The sequence below is a fragment of the Gymnoscopelus microlampas genome (genome assembly GCF_963454915.1).
Source record: "Gymnoscopelus microlampas genome assembly, chromosome: 1".
NCBI lineage: Eukaryota > Metazoa > Chordata > Actinopteri > Myctophiformes > Myctophidae > Gymnoscopelus > Gymnoscopelus microlampas.
In genome coordinates this window covers 16,162,677-16,173,093 of record NC_139962.1, presented here as the reverse complement: position 1 = coordinate 16,173,093, position 10,417 = coordinate 16,162,677, and the positions used below count along the sequence as shown (strand labels likewise).

Here is a 10,417-nt window from a genome sequence, read left to right as displayed (position 1 = left end):
AACACGTGCAGAGATTGCACGCACACAAGCATGCTTGTTGAGTGGCTGCTGTCAGAGCCTGCAGGGCCCTATAACACAACACAGACACCTCATAGTGGGTTCAGGGAAGCTGTGAACTGGCCGAGTCTAGAAGTGTCAAATACGTAGATATACCCTAATGACTGCATGAAGTAGCTTCCTCCAGTGGCTGGGGGGAGTCTGGGATCCAGACTGGAGGTGGGAGTTGGGAGTATAAAGGGGAGAGGAGAGAGAGAGATGAATAGGAGTCTTGAACGCAGAGGAGTGTCCAACATATCGTCTTAACAAAAGGCCCTGACAAGCCTCCCAAAAGCCCTGGGACACATTTGGAGTAACGTGGACGAGAGAGCGCGTCTACAAAAGACAGTCGACAAGTTGACAGGCTTGGAGGGGAATCCTGATTTACGCCTTTTTCTTTTTTTTCTTCTTCTTTTTTTCTCCCAGTCATTGCTTGGCTGCGTGCTGCCTGGTAGCTTATTTAACTGGACACCTCAGGACCAGCATCAAAGCTTCCGCAGTAAGAGGTGCATGTTTTTAATGCCTCTCTGCTCTCCATTTGGCCAGGGGGTTTGTCTGGGTGGCAGTGACAGGTTGCGTCTGGCTCAGAAACATACATAATACTCCTGTGTGCCTGGAAGATCACGTCCAGAGGACTGACTGTGTGTGGTCTGGGCCGGGGGGACTTGCCCAGCCTGGGAAAACGACCGGTCTGCAGACAGTCAGCCTGCATCGAGTACATTTTTTTATTTTTGGGGCGACGACATTGGGTTTCTGCAATTTGAGACTCTGCGCTACTCTAAGGCACAGACCAAACAGGAAGGGCTGATAATGAAGATCAAACGCACTCTGTGCAGAGTGTCCTTTATAGTGATGCTGGTGCTGGAGCTAAGCTGGCTGGAAGTGAGCCACAGCATGCACAGAGAAGGGGGGAGTGGGGTAAGTGGTCATATCAACCCTTCTGTGTGCTTGATTTAGTTTAATGCATGACAGTGCAAGTTCTGTGGTATACAATAATATGAGGTTATTCTAATCCGTGTTGCATTCTTCATTAAGGTATACAGTATTTTATACACAAAACCTGTGTAAATGTACTGCAATTCCCATTCATTGTCTGACAACGTCCAGGGAGCAGTGGTGAAAACTTTGCACTAAAGCTTTAGAAGCATTAGTTTGATTAGATTTCTTGTCAAAAGCAAAGTGTAGCCTCTCTGTTGTTTCCCTAATTCATAAAACTCACACTTGTGCAAAAGGTGGACACGCCTATACCACGTGTGCACAAGTGCACCAAAACTCCAGAGTTAACACTCTTAACACTCACACGTCACACTGTGTGGCGTGTGGTGAAGTGTGAGTGTTTACAGTATGCGTCGCTCCTTATGCAAACCTGCATGTTGAATGACGCAACACACTGTGCAGGCTGGGCCTGGGTACTTTTTTCTGCATCACAGTGCGGCTTTTGAGTGTCCACCTCTTTCACTCTCATGCCCAGTGGTAACTAAGTACAAGTACTGTAATTGAGTACAATTTTGAGGTATTTTTCTTTACTGAAGTATTTCCAATTTTCAATACTTTTCCTCTACTCCATTACATCTCAGACGCAAATAGAGTACTTTTACTCCACTACAATTATTGGACAACTTTAGTTACTAGTTAGCCTATCTTTTATATCTTAAATATTATTACAAAACAATCATTAACTTCAGCTATTTGAAAATAGCTCATATGCGACGCGTTGTGACCTTTTAGATCTGCTGTTTTCAAATGATTTTATACATTTTGAAAACATAAAATGGAAGATTTCGGCATAATGAGTACTTTTACTTTTGATACTTTAAGTACGTTTTGATGCCAAAACTTTTGTACTTTTAAGTAAATTCTGAATACCAGACCTGTACTTGTACTGAACAGAGTATTTCTGCATTGTAGTATCGATACTTTTACTCAAGGAAAAATAAATTGAGTACTTCTTCCGCCACTGCTCATGCCCCTCTGGTCTGACATGCCCCCCCCCCTTTCCACTGTTCAGTTCATGTCATGTTCTTGCTCATGATGCCCCTATTTTCTCCTCACTGCCTCTCTGTTTTATTCCACTTCCCTCTTTTCCTCGCTTACACTTGCCTGTCAGCTCTCTCTCTCTCTCTCTCTCTCTCTCTCTCTCTCTCTCTCTCTCTCTCTCTCCCTCTCTCGCCCTCTGGTTCTCATTAGCACTGCTCGTCTCCCTGGTAGAAACTGCTGGGAGGAAACCTCCCTATTTTTCTGTTGTTGTTACTTTCTTCTGATTTAAGTGGAAGCAGTCAGCCAGCCAGCCGGCCAGCCTGCTCCACCCTTTTCCCCCTAACATATTGAACACATCATAGGGCTTGACAGTGTCGTTTACAATTGTCCAGAGGAAATGAAGCAAACATTGTGCAGACAAGTGTAATCTTCTATGAGTGCCGTCCCTGCCTTGGCTTCCGCCCCAGCAGTTGAACTACAGTACAAGCCAGTCTCAGGGCTTTGGCCTTCTCTCAGCCTCATAAATGAACCGAGGAAGTCCTCATGTTCAACTCCATCCTCTCAGCCACATCACGCCCTTGGCTGCTCTGCACTACTGAGAATCCTCTTTAACTTTTTATTTGGTCAAGCAGGAGATGGCAGTAAATGTCTTGAACCAAAACACTAAGGATAGGCTTACATAGACAGAGACATGAATTATTTTGGCCTTCAGTGTTGATGTGTTTTTTTTTTCAAGGGTTAGTGAAATATGAATATAAAAACCCAAGTGTAAACAACATGAAAGACATACAACACATAATACTTGGCAAGCTGTCCATTTGACACAGCAAAATCGGCATTGTTGTTTTAACTCTGAGAATGGATGTTCACAAAAAAACAAAAAAGGCCAGTCCACACTAATGATTCACCATGCAATGGGTTGCAACTTGCAACCACTTGCAAAGAATCACAAAACTGCCCCGACCTGCAACTGGTCAATTCAAACCGCTGCCATTTCTCTCTGCAAACAATATCAAACGGTTTTGTTGCATCGCGACTCATTTGTGTGGACTGGCCTTATTAGAGTTGGATCAACACCCCAGATTTCATAAAAATATAGAAATCTGAATATGTTTGAAAAAGTAATTAAAGATGACGGTGGCACATGCCTTGTTTCATCTGGCAGGACTGAAACACCCCAAATGGCCCTCGAATACCAACACCCCAAATGGATGGATACCAACAGCTATGGTTTTTATTCAGAGCAAAGAAGCTCTGTATAGAGTTGTATCAAACTGGCTATCATTCTTGCTTTCAATTGCACACTTTGACACCCTAAATTCAAATAAAATGTAATATTGGAGACACAACCAAACGCCTTCTCTAGAATGGCCACAAAGAGGCGATGTGAGTCTAATTCAAATCTGAGGATGTTTCCCAGCAAGTGGGGTATACATTTTATTTTATTTATTTTCGTAAATATAAGCTTTAACCCATTAAAACTGGCAAAGCATCTGTGTCGTTTTAGATTTTCACGTTGGCTATTCAAAAATAGCAGATATACAAGGTCACAGCGCGTCACTTCGTGCCGGACTGCGAGCTTGAACATCTGCAGTTTTTTAACATTTTTGAAAAATCTTGAAAGTGTGAGAACTACTGATTTAGAAGGCACATGAGGAATGAGGTCATAAACTCATAATAATGATGGTTGTGTTCACGGCAGGTTGTGAGTAAGGAGCAGTGGGAGAGAGAGGTGAGGTCAGCATCCAGCCTAGATGAACTGCTGAGGCTGACCGACTTCCCCGACTGGAAGCTGTGGAAGTGTCGCCTGCAGCTGCAGCAGCCCCACACCCAGACAGAGCTCCGCTCCTCTTCCTCCTCTTCTTCCTCCTCTTCCTCAGCGGGATCTCATCGGTCGACGCGCTATGCTGCTGACTCCTACAGCCTGGAGATACTCAAAGGTCAGATCAGCGGTTCCTTTTCTGGTTCAGGGCCCAGGGTCATCAATAATGTCCGTACACGGACAAATGTGTCTGTGGCAAGACTTGGCCTCGATCGTCCGTGGCTAATTTTAGATTTTGTTTTTACACACCATCATCATAATGTTCTTATTGTGATCATAAGACCCAGTTACTCCAGGTTTTCTTCACAATATGTATGACACTGTTTTACTATGACACTACTGTATGTATGGCACATTAGGAGTCCACTGGTACAGTGGTTCTCAAACGCTTTAGCTCTGAGAGTTACAGACCTGTAATGGTCATTTACGTTTGTCTCATTTTGTATGTTCATGGCAAAATTAAAATGTTTACAAAAATGTTCACCACAAGCCAGCCCCCTGGGCCCACTTGAAAATCTCAAAAGCATTTGCAGCCCACCCATATGGCCACTTTAACAAGGGGGCCCACTTGCAATATCCTCATGGCCCACCAGTGGGCAACAGATTTAGATTAATTATGAATTGTTAATTATTAATACAAAACATACATTAACTGATACATGATGAAGCATGATTATGAGTTAAGCTACCCAGCAGTAGCACATAAAATTATCAAAAAAGTGATGAACACATTAATGCATTACTAATTACAATCCAATAATATAATATTTGTATGTTTTTACTCAAGTAAAACTTTGAATAGCCTACAGGACTTTTACTTGTAACAATATTTCTACGGTACATTGCTATTGTTACTTTTACTTAAGGAAACACTTGAATAGTTCTTCCCTTACTGACATTCTTTTTTAACAAAAATGTGATTTTGTGTGCATGTCTCATGCTGTCTCCTCTATAGCCATAGACGAGGAGTGGCAGCGGACGCAGTGCATGCCAAGGGAGACGTGTGTTGATGTGGCGAAGGAACTGGGCACCAACCCCTCCATGTTCTTCAAGCCACCTTGTGTTTCTGTACACAGGTGAGTTTTAAATTAAACTAAGATTTACACTGCAAATCCTGAGTGTTCATTTAACTCTGAGAGTGTACAGAATATGTAGCCAAATGGACCGGTTCCGAGTTACGGACCTGTAAGCGTCCATTTGAAACCCCCTCAAGGAACCCTGAGTTGTCCCCGGACCCTTGCTTTGAGAACCATTGACCTGACTGATGTCCACTGTGTTAAGAGGCTTTAGTGCTATTGACTGTGTATAAACCACATAGCTTCTGCTCAGCTTCTTTCATCAGACAATTCATCTGAAACATGACGTGTTAGATGTGGAGTCGTCACATCACACCACCATATATCCTAATTTGGTGTCTCACAGAGGAAAGAATTATGCCCCGGGTTATGAATTATACTCTACTTATAACACTGTATACATTCAAGTAGCTATAAGCACTCACAACTACTCATAATGCTAATGCAAATTATAAGAAGGTAAATGATCATAATACTACACTGCTGGTCACAGACGTTATCATTAGAATAATTGTATACTGCATTATAGTGTGATTCATATAAGTGGTCAGTGGGTGCTTTAAACCGAGAGGCAAAGAAGCAGAGACAAAAGGCTTATCATTTATTTACAGTATTATTCATACCAATGATTCTAAGTGTGTGGGTGTCCAGCAAATGTGAAGTGTTATGATACTTGACTGTATAAGTCATTTATAAAGTGTTGAGTATTGTTACAGTATAAAGCATTATCAGCACTTAAGAGTGTATGCTGAGATAAGCAGATTATAAAGCATTATACTGTAGACATGGGCTTCATAGAAAGTGTTTCCCATTTTAGTTCCATAATATATGACAGTTTTATGTATTTAAGATACGACTCGTGCACCTTCCTTGTAGGTGCAGTGGCTGCTGCAACAATGAGGGTGTGACCTGCAGGAACACAACCACTACATATGTCAATAAAACGGTGAGTGCTCAAATGTCTTTTCAGCTTGTAGTGGATATTCCATTGCCGATATACTGTAAACGGATCCGTTTTCTCACTCTTTCGCTGTGTGTGTGTGTGTGTGTGTGTGTGTGTGTGTGTGTGTGTGTGTGTGTGTGTGTGTGTGTGTGTGTGTGTCCACGTCCTCCCCCACTCAGCTACTGAGTGTGATTCCATTTAAGTTTGGACCGGAGCCCGTGCTGATAAAAGTAGCCAATCACACAGAGTGCAAGTGCATGGAGCCCTCCATAATACGACGCAATGCCCGGCCACCACACAGGAAGAGCGGGTGAGTCCCACCATGGGACATTTCACAAGAACACAAGAGAGGATATGCTACGGCAAATACCATTATTACTTTTCATACAAATGTACAGTATTACCTGGGAGTGAGTGTACCCTTTGTGGTCATTTTCACTGTGTGAGACAGAAAACCGACATGCTTACCAAGCTACTCAGACAGCTGGGTTTTATGTTACAAAGCCAGTCCTGGACAATAAACAAACAAACCAAATTCTTCAGCTAATATTATCATAATCCCTGCTTATAAATAGTTGAATAAATGTTGAAGCAAGGAATGTGCATGTGCATGCGGTTCTCAGCCTGTTCTCCAAATACAATCATGATGATCATGACACAGAATGCCATTCATATTTCTGCTTTAAAAATGATAAAACACTATTTCATTCTTCTCTTTTGGGTGGGATAGCAGGTGTTCTCCCATGCACCACCAAGCAGAGGACCCCAGGAGACTGTGTGCCAGTGGGAGTGGGCTGATCTGGGACTGCGATGCAGAGCGGTGTATACCCTACCCCTCTACCAAGCCAGGTATATACTGTCTTTTGGCTCTTTTATATACAAGAACTAAGTGCACTGTGTCATGCTGTGCAATGTATTTCATAGGTTCTGGATTTGTTTCCACATGCTACCGCTTGGTTTCAGGGTAAGGTTCTCAGGACCTAATTTCTGCCTTGATCAGGAAGTAGTTTGAACCCTGGTGATCTACAAGCTTTACAACACGTTGCGATGTGACTCGTTGTGAACTTGTAGATCTGCAATTTTTGCCTTTTTTATGAGCTTTTTTTTATGACGTACTGAAGGTTTCAGACCATGAAGGTTCTGGGTTACCCTTCATAGTCAAACAGAGCCATTTGTGTTTGTCAACAAGGGCCTTATGGGTACATTTGGTTACATTTGTACACATGTCAAATAGCGAAAATAGCAGATTTACATTTGGTTACATTTGTACACCTAACCCTAACACCTAAACCCTATACTTAATTCATTGTACGGCAAATAGCAAAAATAGCAGATCTACAAGCTGATATTTGTCAGATCTGTAATTATATTCCGAATGGTTGCCTATTTTCACCAAATGGTTGCCAATTTGTAATGGTTGCCTATTTTTGCCAAATGTTTGTTTAGAATCATATGCCCAGAATATAGGAATATAGCACAGAATTAAAGGACCACAATTGAAACAAACTTTCAGACATTCTTGTGTTTTTATCCTTTTTAATTCATTTTGTGTGCTCAATCAATCATCAATAGGGACGCTAGGGTTCATGGTTGATCAGGATTTTATCTTTGTCACACCCCAGTTTGGGTGAGGGTAGTGTGTACCCTTTTGTACTCTCACGTACAACTAGACATGTTCTTTAAAGGATGGCAAGAGGCACGCAGAAGGCAAGTTCGAACAAGTTTTATTTTCCCCAAGTGGCAAAACAAAGTGGCAAAACAAGAGAGAACAATTGTCTGCAAATAGAAAATAAAGAAAATATTCAAAACCATATAACTTCAAATAATCCATTTGTAAACCAATGTAAATTCAATTCAAGTATTATTATAATAAAAATAAAATACAATAAATGATCTAAATAATTATATATAATAGCAAACAAATAAACAGTAAATAAATACATTCACAAAATAACACACCTTCACTTCACTGCAAAGTTCAGTGTCCTGCTTTGACACAGGCAACACTCCTGATCCCAAGGCCAAATGGTTTGGTCCAATTTGGTCCCACTGAGTGGCTGCAGGTGTGTCTCCTGACACACCTATAAATTAACTGGAACCCCATCCTGACTCTTTTAGGATCCTGTGAAGAGCCATGGTGAGACAGAGAGAATGATTTGTTTGTTTGTTTGTTTGTGTTTGAATAAAGACCTTTAAACTCTGCTTTGGTAGTTTTGTTTGTCCATATGACCCTGCAAGTGTGCACCATTGCTAGGCCATGTCCAAACAGTGACAGTGTGTGTGGTCACACTGTCACAATCTTGACTGTTGTATATTTCATCTTTGTGATATTTACCTTATTCACTGGTAGTTCTTCAATCAACAATCAATGGTCATGCCACTTTCTGTCGACGCCACTACCATATATAGCTTGATATGTCTTCATTATTTGGTGTAAACCTTTGCATTCCCCTGTTTTAGAGTTTCCGCTCAATACATGGATGCCTGACTGTGAGATCGATGTGGAGCGCTGTGACTGCCTTCCTAGTACACAGCCGCCCCTGAAATCCAAACCCCTCTACTACTGTCCTCTCTTCTGTACCACCAGGAAAAAAAACTTTGACTACAGTTCCTGCAGGTACTGTACTGTAGCCTCTGTGCGTTGATTATACGGTCACATAGCATTATGATCATTTATTTAACTATTGTGGAGCACTGGGTCTCTGCTCTGTTTGTTTGATCTTTGAGTAGCCCACATGTTCCTGAGTAACGTTGAGCCCTGGCAGATATACAGGAGCCCTGGTAGATAGCATATACATGACTAAGGTATATCCCTATCACTCAAATGGGGAGATGTATAAAACATTAACACATTCTCCAAGTATTGTGTGAGCTGCTAGTATACTGGTTCTCAAAGTGGGGTCCGGGGACCCCACGGGGTCCTTGATGGGGTTCCAGGGGTCCCCAGATAAATGATTTAGTTAGAAACGAAATTAATCATTATGGTTAATCATCTGTAACTCTGAGAGTTATGGGGGGTCCATGGCCTAATGCATACCAAAGTGGGGGTCCTTGAAATTCATTTTCAATTCAATTGAAACGTTTGAGAATCACTGCTACAGTGAATGAATAAATGGAATGGATGATAACTTAATGAATGGATATCTCTAAGGTTCTACACTGTAAAAATCTATGTGTTAATTTATCCTTTATTAACTCAGAGTGTATACATTTGTATAGCACTAACACACGCTGATCAATGGTTCCTCTCTCACTCTTCACAGATGCAAGTGATACTTGTGCCAGTCAACTGTGGGAATAAAATGACAATCTGCTTGCCCGAGAAGCACAGAAGCAGAGACAAAAGGCTTATAATTTATTTACAGTATTATTTATACCAATCATTTTAACTAATTGCTTATTTTTTTCCTGAGATATTAACTCACGTGACCATGTTGATAAATAATTTAACATGTTTTTTTCTTGTTTAAATCCATGTTTAATGTTTGATTTGTACATTTGTCCCTTGTGCACTGAACAAACATTAGTTTTACGTTTGATAGAACACGAAAGATTGATATTTTTATAATGTGACCATGTAAAGGAAATGTGTATTATTGAAAAATAATAACTGTCAAAATGTCAATAATATGCTAACTGGTGGTCTTTGTGTCTTAATTTCCTGCTATGAAAAATAACAAAACATTTACAGAAACCCCTCTTTACTCTAAAGATGAGCTTCCTTCTAGAGTGTTTTACAGACACTACTTTAAACATGATATCATGGATCAATGTATAATGTGGAGTGGTGGAAGGAACTCGGATTTTTACTTAAGAGTTGTTCACCCAAAACATTACTTATTTTCTATCAATTACACACCCTATGAAGCCTTGAATTCATGAAGAGTTTTATGTTTTTGACCCATTCCGAAGCCAATAATTTCATGACTTGCAGAGTCTCCTACTGAGCCTCCTATTGACAGATGACCCGGTCATCAAATTATTGGCTTCTCCATGAACTCAAGGCTTTATGGGGTGTGTAATTGATCAAATAATGAATAATTATAAATAATTGAATAAATGCCACCATATCAAAAGGTATTCATAAATATAACCTCGGAATCTATGATGTTAGAAAAAGATGGGTGATGTCATGCAAGTACCTTTCAGTAGGTGGTGCCATTGCAGCAACTATTATGATACTTCATTATTTTTCTCATTCGTTATTATTTATTTGAATACTCAATTCACAATATGAAAATGTTTGAGATCCACTGCTTTAACAGCACCACATGGGTACTGTTAAAACGTTTTTGATTCTTTTTTTATATTTTGATTGATTAGTAAAACCTAGTGGTATGTTGTCTTTTACCATTGAAGTAAGCAGATATACTGCCAATATAAGGGAATAGGGTATGCAAAGTGTGTTATTTAACTACTTCAACCCTCAAGACTTAGCAAACTGGACAGTTGGGTCTGTGCTTGGACTGCGTTGCGATGCGTTGTGAGCTTGTAGATCTGCTATGTTGGTCTAATGTTCTCCCCAGAATATGGATAGTGGGGTTCAAGTGTTTAAAACATGTC

General features: G+C 40.7%; 1 protein-coding gene across 2 annotated transcripts; it reads left to right on the top strand.

The window, feature by feature from the left end:
* The first annotated feature begins 413 nt into the window (after positions 1-413).
* On the top strand, positions 414-9,420 carry vegfd (vascular endothelial growth factor D). 2 transcript variants are annotated; one of them, XM_084058931.1, is made up of 8 exons: positions 414-954; positions 3,716-3,953; positions 4,791-4,911; positions 5,788-5,857; positions 6,034-6,164; positions 6,588-6,703; positions 8,315-8,471; positions 9,118-9,420. In XM_084058931.1, exons 1-8 carry the CDS (start codon positions 847-849, stop codon positions 9,125-9,127), a joined length of 951 nt encoding a protein of 316 aa, XP_083915057.1. In that variant the 5' UTR covers positions 414-846; the 3' UTR covers positions 9,128-9,420. The 2 variants fall into 2 exon arrangements, with proteins under 2 accessions (XP_083915057.1, XP_083915056.1); XM_084058930.1 differs by having other exon boundaries at positions 6,585-6,703.
* Positions 9,421-10,417: the final 997 nt, after the last annotated feature.

Excerpts from the sequence above, each read along its gene's own strand:
- vegfd (XM_084058930.1), top strand. The coding sequence starts at position 847 with ATGAAGATCAAACGCACTCTGTGCAGAGTGTCCTTTATAGTGATGCTG. Across the intron at positions 3,954-4,790 it reads CAGCCTGGAGATACTCAAAG|CCATAGACGAGGAGTGGCAG; the intron begins GTCAGATCAGCG and ends TCTCCTCTATAG. Across the intron at positions 5,858-6,033 it reads CTACATATGTCAATAAAACG|CTACTGAGTGTGATTCCATT; the intron begins GTGAGTGCTCAA and ends TCCCCCACTCAG.